Source organism: Ochlerotatus camptorhynchus, unplaced genomic scaffold, assembly GCF_037179485.1.
Source record: "Ochlerotatus camptorhynchus isolate MF236.1 unplaced genomic scaffold, CSIRO-AGI_Acam_v1.1 ptg000361l, whole genome shotgun sequence".
In the NCBI taxonomy this organism is placed as follows: Eukaryota; Metazoa; Arthropoda; class Insecta; order Diptera; family Culicidae; genus Ochlerotatus; species Ochlerotatus camptorhynchus.
Window position 1 is genome coordinate 652,299 of NW_027040849.1, and position 14,985 is coordinate 667,283.

The following is a 14,985-nucleotide window of genomic DNA, read 5'->3' on the forward strand; positions in this document are numbered from 1 at the left end:
AATAAAATGTCCTTAATAAACAAACAAACAAAACATTACACCCGAAGATTTTTTTGGTCTTCTTTTTGTTCGTTGTTTACACGTGAACTATCAATCGGATGCATTTCAAATGAATCGGGCGTGACTAGGTACTACAGAATCAATACGTTCGGCATATTAAAACGATATAATTCGTAGTTCTGGTGCAAGGCGTAACAACCAGATGCATCAGAGTTGAAAGTTGGAAATACGCCATGTAAGAAGAAACGTTTTTGATTAATTGAAGTGATATTTTCTTCTGCTTTTTCGTGATTATCGAGTAGTTTGTGAACTATTCTCTCTATATGTGGCAAAATATGGTTTGTTTACATTTTGGCTCTTCCGCCCCTTTCAAATGTTAGTCTAGATATCTGAAAAATCCAAATCTGGCCAACGCGCACCAGCGTTGTTATCTTAAAATTGGCCCAAATCCATATGGGACTGATATGCGATTATAAGCAGTCTAGGTTAGATAAATGAACAAGATAAATATGCACAAATAGATTACTTTGTATTGCTTTTAATGCACGCAAACGCATTTAACTGGGAAATAAATACAACCATCTCAACACAGAATGTACAGACTCTTAATCACTAACGGTACCGGTAACTGTTTCCCAGTCTCTTCAGTCGATGTTGTACACATAAGGAATACTTCCTTGAATCTTGGCGCTCTGCCGTAGGAAGACAGCATTCGGTAGACTGCTGCTGCAGATGGCCAACACGTTCACATCGGCCAGCCGTTCGGCCGGAAGCGACTGCAGCAGATATACGTTATTGTTCTTGTCCACGCCACGAACAATTCCTGGAGGAAAGTGGAAGAGAGCCGAATTGATTAAGCTGTTACTCGATTGCTAATGTTTACTGTTTACATACCGATTCCCAAGCACTCGTACAACCCACCGTCAACTTTTTGGCAGAGATAGACGAGAGTGGCGTTCAACACCGATGGTAACTGTTCATCTGCCAAGGTTTGATCTTCCCGGGTGACAAGTACCTGCAGCTGACTTAGCGGGGCACAGAAAGGTTTCACATCGTTGAACCACTCACTGGATGTGTCGTTCAAGATGTCTGCCAAATGGGCCAACAGCATCAGAAACCGGCGCTTCGGGGCATTTAGAGTGAATCCCTTTTTCGGGTAGCAAACATTCAGTTCATAATGTTTGAATGTTGCTTTCCGTTGGATGTATTCTTGAACTTCGCTTCGTAGAATGTTGAAACTGAACTGATTGATGAATTCGCATGTTAGGCGGTTCTGGTAGTTTGGTATGGCCAGTAACTTGTTGGTCGACACAAGCTGAATCACGTCCGTAGGAGAGAACATCCGGAGTATCACTGCCATCAGTTCTTCGCCAAAGTCCGTCACGTACCCCATGGTGTTGATAATCCAGGGCACGTTGGCAAGTTCGGATTTGTGCTGCTCGCAGTAGCGGAGCAATTGTCGTACGTTCTGAATGTAGAAGATAAGTGATGATACGATGTTGAGGCTTCCGAAAAGCCAACTCTTGACCGGTTTGATTGGACTAAATGTGGCAACTCCCAGTAACGGTCTGTCCACGATTGTTACGCTTATCGTTTCCGGAATGTGCTGGATCGGTTGACCAATATCCAAGTCAATCAGGATGACTTTCCTAAACTTGGCTACGTTCCTATTGACAAGATACTGACACAGCGTAGACTTGCCAGATCCCTTTCCACCCATCACTACGATTTTGCTGTTATTTTTCACGTCTATCTTGTCCCACTCTGGATCGCTCCGGTACAAAGATGTACTCTTGTCCACGTGCTCTGTGTAGAACTCAACATTCAGCAAGTATTCTGTGGTGAATAATACGCTTTTCTTCAAAAACTCCACCCTTGGGAAAAGCAGATCTTCCGAAAGGTACTTGTCGACTACCGTAATCTTTTTGTTATTACAGTTCGCTTGCAGTAAAACTAGAACTGAGACCGCCGGATCGAAATTTTCCTGGATTTCCTGCAAATCCAAAACCTGGAAGTGCTTCTCCACGCGCGTCATCACCTTCCGAATCGTTTCCATTGAACTTGGAGTCGCTTCGGCGTGGGGACTTAAATTCAAGCTATGGAAACCTCGAACGGCATACACACTGCGGCATTCGCCAGGTCTCAGATAGTAACCCATCACTTCCAATCCACCAACCAACGGTTGAATCGTCAGGTGTCCACTGAAGTAGAGGGTTTCCTTCAGCACCAACAGCGACATACGCATATCGATCGAATCATAGATCCGGTAGTTGGAGTCGGCATCAGCATTTTGATCCACATCTTCATCCATCGCGTCATCCTGTTTGGCAAGATCTTTCAAATTGCGGGTGGGTAGCGGTGTATCCTCTTCCATCAATTCTCGTTCAGCACTGCTAGGAACTGGCGAACTCTGGTTCAACAACGATGGCTTTTGACTTGCATTTGTTTCAAGAATCTGAAAAAAGAAAACAAAATCCATTCACTTTTCCATCTTACATATAACCTGTTTTTCTTACCTTACTGCGATTCAATTTTTCAAGACTGTCGATCAAATTTCCCTCCGCGTCGTAGATGGGAACCAATTCCGGACAGCCTACCTTATCATCGTGTGGCTCCTGACTCTCGATTACGCTGAATATACACGAGCGCTTTCTTACGTCGTCGCATGGTAGTTCCACAATCTGTGCCGATTCCACATCACTGTTGAATGAAACCTGGTTGTCAGTGATTTCGTAAATCTGCGCTGCACCTCGACTGATGTACAGATCGTCCTCGTCCCCAGCGATGTAATCTTCGTCCTCATCACTATCGTACGACTCGTCCCAGTACGAAGGATACTCATCATCCGAGTCATCCAAATCGTCGGAATCATCTGAATCGTAGTCCGAAGAAAACTCATCATCTTCCAGTTCGGATTCATCATCATCCACTTCACTTTCAGAGTAATCCGAATCGGAAGTGGCTGAGTCATCATCAGAATCAGCCGCTTCCTGTGAATCCGATCCTTCATGTTCCAAGGACATCTTTAAAAGGGAAACAACCATGAATTATTGTACAACATAGAACATTTCAAATTTACCCATCCATTTTCGTCCTCTTCTTCCTCGCCGGACTCCTCCGACGACGCAGATTCCTGCTCATCATCTGATTTTTCAATTCGACCATTACCAGCTGGTACCAACATTTTGCAACCGGCTTCCTTTTCTCCGTCGGAATCATCGTAAACCAGATCCACATCGTTATCTTCCTCAATCCAATCGTTTCCCTGAGAAGATTTCGATTTCCGCTCTACCTTACCCGCTTTACCAGCTGTCTTCTTCTGCTTCCCGGCTTTTCCACCATCAGTAGCCCTATCTTGATGTTTGCCGTAAAAGTCGACCAACTCTTCCAACGACATGCCATTCTCATCGTTCTCTTGCTCGTTATCACCACCGGTGGACTCGCTTTCGTTTAAGTCCGATCCTTCCTCTTCCTCGCCACCAATCGGTGGAAGACCGTAAAGATCCGGCGCCGTCGGGTCTTCTTCCGGATCTCCATCCGAAACATCCTGGAAGAATCGGTCCATATAATCGTCCGCATCGCTGTCGGATTCCGACTGCGAACGTTTCTTTTTCTTCGCTTTCGTCTCTACGGCATCGATCTGGCTCTTCTTTCGCTTCTGCTGGCGATCCGCTTTAGTAGGTTCTGGTGGCGTTTGCTTTTTGGTAGCTTTTCTGTTTTCGACACTCTTCAACGAGTGTCGATCAGTCTTCTTCTCTTTTCCAACTTTCGTTTGAACCTCCTTGCGGGTGGTACGCTGGGGTGACTTTTGGGCTGATGATGTTTTCTCTTTTTGGCCGAACAGCTTCTGTTGATTGGATTTCTTTAGATTTTTCATATCAGCAAATCCGTTGGCCATTTCCGTGTATCTCAGATCTTCCGCAGGCAGCAGCTTAGTCTTGGCTTTCTCCGTAAGCGTTTCTTCACTTGTGGAAAACTGCTTCTTCCATGGTTTGCCAGGTTTCTTACCTCCGATTTTCTTCTGTTTGCCACTAAAACTGTGATTACGCGACAAAGTATCCTGTTTGGACTTGTTCATTCCGGAAGCTTCCTGTCTATGGATGAAAGTGAAAAATGTATACTATTCCTGATCGATGTGAACACAGACAGGTTATGTTGAGCCGGGGCAACGAACATGCTTTTGAAACCGATCAGTAGCCGATTTCTCGAGGTGAAAAGCTCAATCACTTTAACATACTATAATAAAAATGGTAGAGTAATCATTCCTCTCCCTAATTGAGTTTATAGTTTCCGAGATTGAGCTTTTATTCGTAAGAAATCGGCGATATAGGTATTTGTTTACAAAAGCATGCACGCCCAAATCACGAATCAATCCGGTCTTACCAACCTTTTATGCTAATACATCGGTGACTAATTCCAGATATTCGTGAACTTCGTTTAAGCCAAATTATGTAGATAACTAGTTAAAAAAGATTGAATCTTTTGAAAAAATGTTTTGATAGCCTATTCCAGTAATAACGAGTAAGCAAGTAGACCGGAATCCAAATACTGATTACAGGAGGGACGCATGCAATGATTATATTAGGTACAGCTCAACAGGCAGCTTGTTGGTGTTAGAAGTAAAATATATTGTAAACATTGCTGAGCATTCAAGGGACGACGTCACTCTACCATAACATTCCACACTGCGAACAGTGAGATTTACGTCAGTGCCAACAGCTGTTTTCGTGAATTCCAATGAAAGAACACCACTAAATTTGCACATTCACTAACACCAATAAGCCTGTTGGCTTGTACCTTATAATTATAAAAACATTGGGACGCAAGTACCAGCTTTCAAAACAGCAGCAACATCAAAACAAAAGTTTGACACTTCAACACGTGAAAGTGACCGCTGCGTAGAACTCGTGAGGGGCATTTTTATGAATTGAAAAGGCTTTTTTCGAGGGGTTTCTACACTGAGCGAATTTACCATGTCGTCATTGCATGATTAATCATTCAGAGCTATCCGATTTCTTTAACATCGAAAATAATATGAGATACCCGATTGACTGATAATTGACATTAAATGGGATGATTCATCATACATATCATAAAAAGGAAATAACATCAACCACTTAATGAAGTACCGTTCAAATTTTGAAAGGTATTAACAATAAATGAATTCAAGAACAGAAATGAACTAAAATCATCCAAGTGAACCCAACAACGAAAATCATACAACAACTGTCATACGATTAATTTTTTTATCGTTTCAGTCTCCCATTGCGTTTTGGCCTTACCATTTTTTCGCAGTTTGTTGCGTCTCTCTCGAATAGCAGTACACAGTTTTTTCGCATACCACGGGGAGTGTCACCAAAAAGCGAACGAGAAAAAAGTTTTCGGATTCATGTGGCAAAAAAATATCTACTCGTTCCGTTCCCGTTTGATTCGAATGCTTCAGTGCCCGTGGATTGTTCGCGATCCAGCCCCCCCTCGAGGAGGTGGTCAGCGACTTTGAGGAAAGCAAGTACCAAAACGCCGAACTGCCTCTTTCGTACTACGGCAAGTCGTCGAACGAGTGGAGTTTTACAAACTAGCCAAGTGGCCATAGACAGAAACGTGTAATCAAAACAACATCCGCTGGTTGATTCAAATTCCTAGACTTCAGTAAGTTACTGGGAGAGAGGTACTTTGTTTCAATCAAAACGATTCTAACAAAACAAATTTATCTTCCAGTGATATCATCAAGACCAACCAGCTGATGAGCTCGTTTAGCAGATTTTGGGACAACATTTTCAAACTGCTTTTTGAGGCCACAAACAACCCGAGCCAACATCCTACATTGCACAAGTTCCGACAGAACGTGATTGGGTTCGATTCCGTGGATGACGAGTCCGAACCGGCGAATCCACTGTTCGATGGGGACGCCAGGGGCGAGGCCGGCCCAGTGCAGCATTTAGTGTGGTTGTTTTATCATAAATAAATAAAACAATTGTTCAGCTTATAAAACAGAAGTGTTTCATTTACAACATTAATTAACAGTTCCAACAATTTAGAAGAGATATATTTCGTTATGATCACAATTTTTAAACAGTAAAATAAGCTTTCTGCTTCCATATATTTTTCATTCAGATTGCACTTATATTTCATTTAAACATTGCATGACAATTTATTTTGAAACTGTATGACGAGTCCGTATCTTTCTCAATGTTAATCATACGGTTTGTTCATTTCAAGTCTTCCTAAGAATGGATGATAATCATGCTAATGGTTTACAGCGTGCAGAACGAAAATCATCCTGTTTTAGAATTAATGCTATTCAGTTCTTCTGTGCTTTGAGAGCTGAATCAGAGAATGATAATCTTTCACAAATAGAAAAATAATCCGTATGGGGCTCAAGTGAAGCAATAATCATACATTGATGTATGGACAATTTGGTTCAGTGTACTGTAGATTAGGATTGGGCGATCTTAGATCGATCTTTGGAAGATCGATCTTTTTCATCCCGATTTCCGATTTTTCGGATCGATTCTTTGTCCACGAAAAGATCGAAAAAATCGATCCCTTCTTTCGATCTTTTCGATCTTCAATTTCTTTTAAAGTATATTTAAATCGAAAAAACGATTTACTCTCACCACAGACTGCGTAGTAAATTTAACGAACATAACGTCAACATCAGCATCGCTCCCTACAATGACGTCCCTATTTGCGTTTTAGATATTTACGAATACAGCAACATTTGAAGGTTGGTCTACCTCCTTCCTGTACTCATTGCTCATTAGGGGTTGTTCATAAACTGCGTGGACAGGTTAGGGGAGGTTAAAAATTCAGCAGTTCCACACAGATTCGCAAATCATTTCGGATCGACCTTTTACGATTATGATGAAACTTTGCACAGTTGTTTTTTATTACCCAACATGCCATTTTACATATTTGGTTCCCTAGTTTTGCACACGACTAACACTTGAAAAGGGCTTATGCAAAAATTATACGCATCAATAGAAAAATATATATCTCGTGAACGATTCGTTTGATCGAGATGGTGTCTTCGAAGAAGTTGCGGACAAGTATAGACAAGTAAAGAGTGAAAATTGCTCAAATTATGCGACAAGTGAATTTCAACCTACGAGTATCTCGAAAATAACAACTTTGGGCAATTTAAACATAATGAGCTTTTTTGTTGTAAATTTAATGTGTTTTAATATTAACACTATTTTAAAGATATTCGATAACTGTAGGTGGTATTTTGGAAAATACTTATTTTTTAAATGATTCATAACTTTTTTGTTTATGATTTTCCCAGCAAATTCACAGTATCAGTAGGTATTACTTAATCTAAACTACAAAATAAATATAAAAAAAATAAGCAAATTGAGTAATTTTAATTTTTTTTTGATAATTTTGATTTTTTTGTAAAAAAAATAATATTTTACAGTGTTTATTTTTTTTTCTTGAAAGGCACAATACTTGTCCGCAACTTCTTCGAAGACACCATCTCAATCAAACAAATCATTCGCAAGATATATGTTTTTCTATTGATGCGTATCATTTTTACATAAGCCCTTTTCAAGTGTTACTCGTGTACAAAACTAGGGAACCAAATATGTAAAATGGCATGTTGGACAATAACAAACAACCGTGCAAAGTTTCAACAGAATCGTAGAAGGTCGATCAAAAAATTAAAAAAAATCGTCATTTGAAATGGAACTGCTGAATTAGCAACGGCCCATACAAATTTAAAAAAAAACTTGGTATGGACAATTGTCTACGCAAGGGGAGGGTCAATAATGCAAAAAAACTGTCTACGTAGTTAATGACCAGCCCCTTGCCATCACGACAACAATTGAATAGTATAAAGGAAATAATTTCTAGAGGTACCAACGTAAACAAGCGTATTAAAATAAAAATCAAAAGATCAATCTATCAAAGATCGATTCTTTGGTACCGATTTAATCAGTGGATCGATTCTAGAGCCGAATCAGTGTTGCCAGATATACCGATTTATCCGAGGGGGACGACTCAATCTACGATGCAGAAAAGATTGTGTTTTGCTGTGGCAAGCTGCGCGCACGCTGAGTAGACAGAAAGAAGATTGATGACGATTCTGAAGATTTCCTGCAAAAAGATGATGCACGATGCAAGTAGATGCGCCAAATGAAAGAAGATTTTTCGAAGATTGATTCGCTAGTGTGAAATTTGTTGAGCATCTAAACTTGAAATTTAGATGTGTCGCCCCCCTCGGATTTATCGGTATTTATACCGATTTCCAAACTACACAGCAAAAAAAATGTAATATCGATCAATGTAAATCAAGCTGATGTATGAAATAATGATGTTATAGCAAAAAGCAGATACAATATTACATCAATGGATGTAATTTTGTTCGCAAAATCGATGTACATCGTACAACGTTATATTACATCCAAACTGCTGCAACCTGGTTGCAGCAGTTTGGATGTAATATTTAACAACTTTTTTTTCTGTGTAGATACCGATACACAGATAAGATTCCTCAGAATACCGATTTTTGAAATTGTATACCGATTTATACCGATTTTTCAAATGATCAAAATTAGTATTGCCTACCCGCGCTCGAATTTCGGAGTAAATTACTGTGATAGACTTGTATCTTTTTGAATAACCAAAATTTTTGAGCCCTCAAATCATCTTGTGGTGGCCAATTGGCGTCTTGCAGTGAAACTTTTCCAAGCTTTCGCCTCCTACATTTCGAAGTGAGAACTACTAGAAGGAGGATAGTTTCCAAATTTTCCAAGTAAAACAGACGATTTTTGGGGCAAATTGGTCCATAAAGAAAAACTAATAATTTCCCGTGGAAACTTTTGCTTGAATCGTGTAAGAAAACGTGTTTGAAAACTAATTGTTATTATTTCGGTATGGATCGGAGAGGTTTTCATGGAAAATTATGCATAACAAGTTTGCACCCACAGCAAGAGGTTACCTCCTGCGCAGCTGCATTTTTCGGAAAATGGTGAATATGTGCGATTTCCACTAAGATGAAAGTGTAAATAAAGTTAATTTACTTAGGAAAGTTTGTATCATGCTGGTGGTAATGGAGAATTGGTTGTATAGGACGCCAATATTCAATAAATGTTCATTTTGGCCTTTTCTAAGCAAACATATTGATACTCACAATTTTCGACGGAAAACGCAACGGAACTTGATTTACTCAACACGCACCATACTATAAAATGGTGCTAGATGGTCTTCAAAGTGATAACAAGATGACAAATCATCTTTATTTTGAGTAATTGAGAATTTCACATGGATGTGATCAAATTTGTGTAGTTAAATTATGGACGACTGTCACCACAAAACTGAAAAAAGCTGTTCCAATAGAGCAAAGCGGTGCATTTTGACGGTTCTATTGGGACAATTTTTGACAGACGTCCATACGTTTACTGTAAAGCTTTAATGGGATGTGCTGTCAAATCGGCCTACTGATCATCCATCAATGAGATGTAAATAGGTACCCTAATAAAAATAACCATAAGATAGATCTTAATGACGTGTACGGGGTATCATCCAAACCATTTGTGGGATAGTTCTACCAACCGGTGGAAACTACCCTAATAAACAAATACCATAAACGAACAATATCCCTGATGGGTTAACTATCCCACAAATGGTTTGGATGATACCCCAAACACGTCGTTAAGCTCTCTTTTATGGTTATTTTTATTAGGGTAACGATTTTAAATTGGATCACTACTTGACTAGCCTATTGGTTCCAAGCAAATCGATTAACTTACACCATTCTAGTCGAAATTCTAGCACTACACTATGTTTGTTTTGATTCGCTATGAAAGTTTGACAGATAAAACGAGGGGTTCATGGATTTTACTTTGTTTCTACGGGTGCATCGATAAGCTAAAGGACCGGAGATAGTACCAGAGCTGAGCCAAAAAGTTGAGCACGTTTCTTCGGGACCTTCTGGTCTTATCGTTATCCCTATTGTTCTATCATCCAGGTTACCGTTCGTTTATGGTATTTGTTTGTTAGGGTAAGGCCCACTAAATGTGTCGTCTCTTTCGTTCTCCCGCTGTTAAAATGGTTGAGAGTGTGATGTCAAACTCTGTCACCCATTTCACCAGACGGAGAACGACAGAATCGGAACTCATGGATTTTCCACAGACAAATTTTCTATATGTGAATTTGGCTCCAAACATCAACAAATCATCGTTTCTTGTTGTCGTTTGGAACCTCGTTGGAACCCGTTATGCGAGCTAGGCGACGATTGTTCGTATTTGACAGTTACCTCCTCCCCTTTGGTTTCTACCAACGTTGATTACCGTCTGCCGGCATGCCTATGAATTGGGTTCTTTAATTTTCAAAAAAATATGTCAGTTTTCATACATCATCTGAAAGGGCGTCTTTTTTTTTTTTTTTTTTTGAGCAAAATGATATTTTTTTTGATCCCATATACTTCCATCGCAATTCTTAAATCAAGATTTAAAGCAAAATAATCACTTCACTGCTTGACACAAAACTAACAAACTGACAGCTCGTTCTCATACGAAGTACTATCGAGGGGCGTTAAGATGGTGATTTTTTATAATGTAATCACACTTATTTAAAATAGTTCCCGTGCTCCAAAATTTATGAAATTTTGGATTTCGATTCCATTTGTAATGCAAATTAGGAATATGCAATTACCTCAATGTCAAAAAGTAAAGTGGATTTTCGCTTTAAACACAGCAAAAAATGTAATATCGGTCAACATAATTGGGTTCTTCAATTTTGAAAAATATATCGGTTTTTATATATCATCTAAAAGAGCTTCGTTTTCTGAGCACAGCGATATTTTTTTCAACCCACACACTTTCATCTCGATTTTTAAATCAAGATTTAAAGCAAAATAATAACTTCACTGTTTGACACTAAACTGACAAACTGACAACTCGCTCCCATACAAAATGACACCGAGGGGCGCTAATAAGGTGATTTTTGCAAATGTAATCGTACTTATTTAAAATAGTTCCAGTGTGCCAAAATTGATGAAATTTTGGGTTTGGGTTCCATTTTTAATGCAGATTACGAATATGCATTTACCTCAATATTTACCCCTAAAGACCCCAATTCCGAAGTCCTTTTTGATTGGGTCGCATGTAACATTTTTGTCAATTGAGTTCTTTTAAGGGTATTGAGGTAATTGCATATTCGTAATCTGCATGTCAAATGGAACCGAAATCCAAAATGGAACTATTTTAAATAAGTGTGATTACATTAGCAAAAATCTACATCTTAGCGCCCCTCGGTAGTACTTTTTATGGGAGCAAGATGTATTTTTTTAGTTTTGTGTCAAAAAGTGAAGTGGATTTTGGCTATAAATCTAGATTTAGAAATCGAGAAGGATGTTAATGAGATAGAAAAAAATATCATTGAGCTCAGAAAACAAAGCGCTTTCAGATAATGTATAATCGCTATAATATATTTCAAAATTAAAGAACCTAATTGGCTTCATTAAGGGTATTGAGGTAAATTCATATACGATATCTGCATAAAATATGGACCCGAAATCTACAATTTTATCAATTTTGATAAACTGGAACTATTTTAAATAAGTCCGATTACATTAACAAAAATCATCACATAGCGCCTCTCGGTGGGACTTTATATGGGGGCGAGCTGTCAATTTGGTAGTTTAGTGTCAAACAGTGATGTTATTATTTTGCTTTATATATAAGCCGATTTGTTGCATTTCTTATGGCAAAATAGTGAACTTTTCATGAACATTAACAGCAAAGAACTTTCTGACTGAAGGGAGTTCTATTCCACCTGTTATACCAACACCTAGATCCACGAAAATACCAACTTAGCCAAATAAAAACCATCGTCGTCAATCGTCATCGGGCCTTTTCGATGTATGAATGTATGTGCGAGTTACCCGCTGCTCTGCACAGGAGCTCAAAATGGGAGTTTTCCAACGGTGTGTGCGTGTCCAGCGATGAAGCTGTGTTGTGCGATACGCTTTGGCAGGCAGAGTGGCAGACCAGAGACTACTAGCTCGAGAGCCAGAGTGCATCAGCAACAGAGTGCCAAGTAGCTAGGAGTGAAGTGAAAACAGTCTGCGGCTGGGTTTGTAAACGAGTGCTCACGCGAATTTCTACGTCTGGACGTCGCCGTCGTGAGTTGTACGCTACTAGCATCCTGGAAAGTTGATTTTTCTTCCTTAATGTGAATTTCTGTTGTTCTAGTTCCTGCTCTTGTGCTTTCACGAGGAATTTCACGGTGGAAATTATTAAAAAAAATCCTGCTCTGCACGGTAAAAAAAAAGAGAAAAAAGTGGAACATTTGCCACAGAATTATTGTTGATCAAAGAAGGCGTTGTCGCGGTCGCGTAGCACTACGAGTGTTTGTGTGTGTGCTTCTTTCTCGCATCCGTCGTCAGACGTTGTGTCTACATTTGTGCTTTTTGTGTCCCATTGTTTCTTCGATTACTGCACACGTTTGTGTATTGTAAAAAGTGGTTTCGCAGTGCGTACAGTGGCTGAAAAATAAATCAAAAGGAAAATTTCCCTTCCGTCATAATATTATTTGCAGCCTGAAATTTAAGACGACAAAGTGAAAAAATAGAAAAAGAGAAAAGAGGTACCTTCTCTTCTGCACAACCTACACCCGAAACCAATAAAAAAATCATCTTACCGCTGCAGTCTGTCTCGTTCTCTCCTATTCCACACACTACTACCTATTGCTCTCGTTCTTTCTCGTGTGCGTATTTTGTGTCTGGAGGAAAATAGTCTACAGAAAAAGCAACCGAATCAAAAAAAAATAGTGTCCAACTCCTTGCATGTGTGCTGTCCGGCAGTAAAGTAATGTGGTGTTTTTCATGCGTCTCTGCTCCAGCTAACTCAGGTATATATTTTTTTCCTTTCCTATCTATCTCACTCTGACGTATACAAGCGCGCGCATACGCATATGAATGTCGAATTTGCGTCGCTGACTTGTACATTTTTAGCAGACTGTTTTTTTTTTAATGTGTGTACGTAATTTGCTTATGTGTGCTTGTATTCCCATATTTTCTTATTTTATAATTAAAATACATCGCTTGCCCATTTTTACTTAATGGTACATACTTTTGGCACTAGATTGCCGAATTTTTTCTACAAGACGAAAATAAACAAACTACGATTCACAATTTTTCGCTATCAATGTGTTTCCTCTACGGTGGTGATTTAAACAACGCTCTAATTATAAATGGATTTTTGTTTATTTTTCGTTCCATAGTAATTTTGTGTTGTGCTCTTGTTTTGCTATGATCATTTATGTAATTATTATAAATCTTGTAGGTTGTTTTCCTTTTCATTGAGTGTTTTCGTTCTTGATATTGGGTCTGTTCCCGTACATGATTTTCTGAAAGATTCTGTACAGCAAGATGCAGCAACCTACAGTAAAAGCAAAAAAGAAAACAAGTACGGGAAAAGACCTATTGTTTCGTATAGAATGTCATACTTACTGGAAACCTATAAAAAAGTATATAGAGGACGGAAAAACAAATTCACATTTTGACGTAGGACCACGTCTGTGATTTCTATATGAGGGTACACTAAGTGAAAACTGAAAATGGAATATGTAACAAAATTATGAAAGATTTTGAACGTTAATAACTTAGCTGCCCCTGAACAAATTTCAATAATTTTAGCATCAATCGATCAGGTTTATTTCTACGCATCTGTAAAATTTAAGACTATCATTTTTCAAAATGTCACTATTGAAAATTGCACGAATAACATCTGGTTTTGATAGTTAAAATTATCACCGATTGCCTGCGCAAAGCGATTTCCCTAACACAGATTTCATAGTTAAATTTCATCCGGTCTCACCAAACGGTGCTTATTCAATCACCGCGTGGTGAGTGGTGGTGTTCTCAGGGTGTCGACTACCTGGAAAAACCTGGAGAGTCAGGGAATATCAGGGAATTCCTTTTTGGACCTGGAAAATCAGGGATTGTCAGGGAATTTCATTCAAAGTCAGGGAAGTATTTCTTTATAACAGAAACATATTAATAAGTATGGCTGATTACGCTAGTTTCAAACAACTTAATTGCTCGTTGTAGTTTGAGGTTGGTTTTAAATTTCAAATTTTAAATAGAGTTGCGCAGTTGTGGTTGTTTAATGCTTGCTGTTGCATTTTTGCAAGTGGAGCAAAAGTAACGCAAATAAGAGGGTATTCTGATGATTTTGAGCCTATTATAAATTCAGCTCCACTGGGTGTTGTCACATTCCTGAGTTGAATCGAGATAAAAATTCAGTTCCGTAGAGAGGCTAGACGTTGTTAGATGTTGCAAAATTAAGCTGCTTATGGAAATGTGCGTTCCTTAATAGATGTTATACCCAATTTCGTCTGACAAAATTTAACTTTCAAGTAGATTCTGCGTCTGCTCTATCCAGCTGTGTCCAACAAAAATCAATCCCTTGAGTGCATTGGAGCACTTTTGAGTAAATGCAAGAATGATTAAGAGTTAAGCTGGGCTTAGACAAGGCAAGTCATTGATTAACTCAGTTGAATTCAATTGGCTTGAAAAGTTGAGCCTGGTTCAACTTTTTTCAATTTAAGTCAGTTAAATGGCATAGTTTACACGTTCAAGTCAGTTGAATTCAACTGAGTTGATCAATTGACTTGCCTTGTTGAAACCCAGTTTTAAGAGAAGATAATGATTTTTTTTCTAAATATTTCTAGTTCTTGTTCCTTATTGTGTTCCTAACAGCTTGATTAGCTCAGAGAAATAAATAAATGAGAATTTAGGATAATGGTCTTGCTTGGGAGGTTTTTTTTTTATTGCTTGGAGTAGCACTTTTATGATTGAATAATGATTCAAAGATACGTAGACAAGAATTGCTTTGACAGCATAGAGTGGCTGTGTTAAGTATTCTAGGTCTTCATTGAAAACCTGGTTAGCTCGTAAAATTAGCTTCACAGTAAAGTTTTAGTATGGTAATGTTGCTGCTACTGCAATTTAGATGGATTTAACTCAAAGAATTTTGG

At 38.7% G+C, this 14,985-nt stretch overlaps 2 protein-coding genes across 3 annotated transcripts in view; one reads left to right on the top strand and one right to left on the bottom strand.

Annotated features, from left to right (window-relative positions):
- Positions 1–513: 513 nt before the first annotated feature.
- Positions 514–4,540, bottom strand: LOC135709615 (polynucleotide 5'-hydroxyl-kinase NOL9). 2 transcript variants are annotated; one of them, XM_065231999.1, is made up of 5 exons: positions 4,388–4,540; positions 3,080–4,094; positions 2,517–3,023; positions 895–2,455; positions 514–823 (listed from the first exon to the last, which is right to left on the bottom strand). In XM_065231999.1, the coding sequence occupies exons 2-5, from the start codon at positions 4,076–4,078 to the stop codon at positions 645–647; spliced, it is 3,246 nt and encodes a 1,081-aa protein (XP_065088071.1). In that variant the 5' UTR covers positions 4,079–4,094; positions 4,388–4,540; the 3' UTR covers positions 514–644. The 2 variants fall into 2 exon arrangements, with proteins under 2 accessions (XP_065088071.1, XP_065088073.1); XM_065232001.1 differs by having other exon boundaries at positions 4,384–4,540.
- An 8,057-nt stretch (positions 4,541–12,597) lies between these two features.
- Rho1 (ras-like GTP-binding protein Rho1) overlaps positions 12,598–14,985 on the top strand; it is a 55,338-nt gene continuing 52,950 nt past the window's right edge. The window contains exon 1 of the mRNA XM_065231920.1: positions 12,598–12,855. Coding sequence (XP_065087992.1) covers positions 12,816–12,855 — 40 coding nt within the window. The 5' untranslated portion in view covers positions 12,598–12,815. The remainder of the gene's footprint in view (positions 12,856–14,985) is intronic.

Excerpts from the sequence above, each read along its gene's own strand:
- LOC135709615 (XM_065231999.1), bottom strand. The coding sequence starts at position 4,078 with ATGAACAAGTCCAAACAGGATACTTTGTCGCGTAATCACAGTTTTAGT. Across the intron at positions 3,024-3,079 it reads AAGAGGACGAAAATGGATGG|ATGTCCTTGGAACATGAAGG; the intron begins GTAAATTTGAAA and ends TCCCTTTTAAAG. Across the intron at positions 824-894 it reads GTACGAGTGCTTGGGAATCG|GAATTGTTCGTGGCGTGGAC; the intron begins GTATGTAAACAG and ends ACTTTCCTCCAG.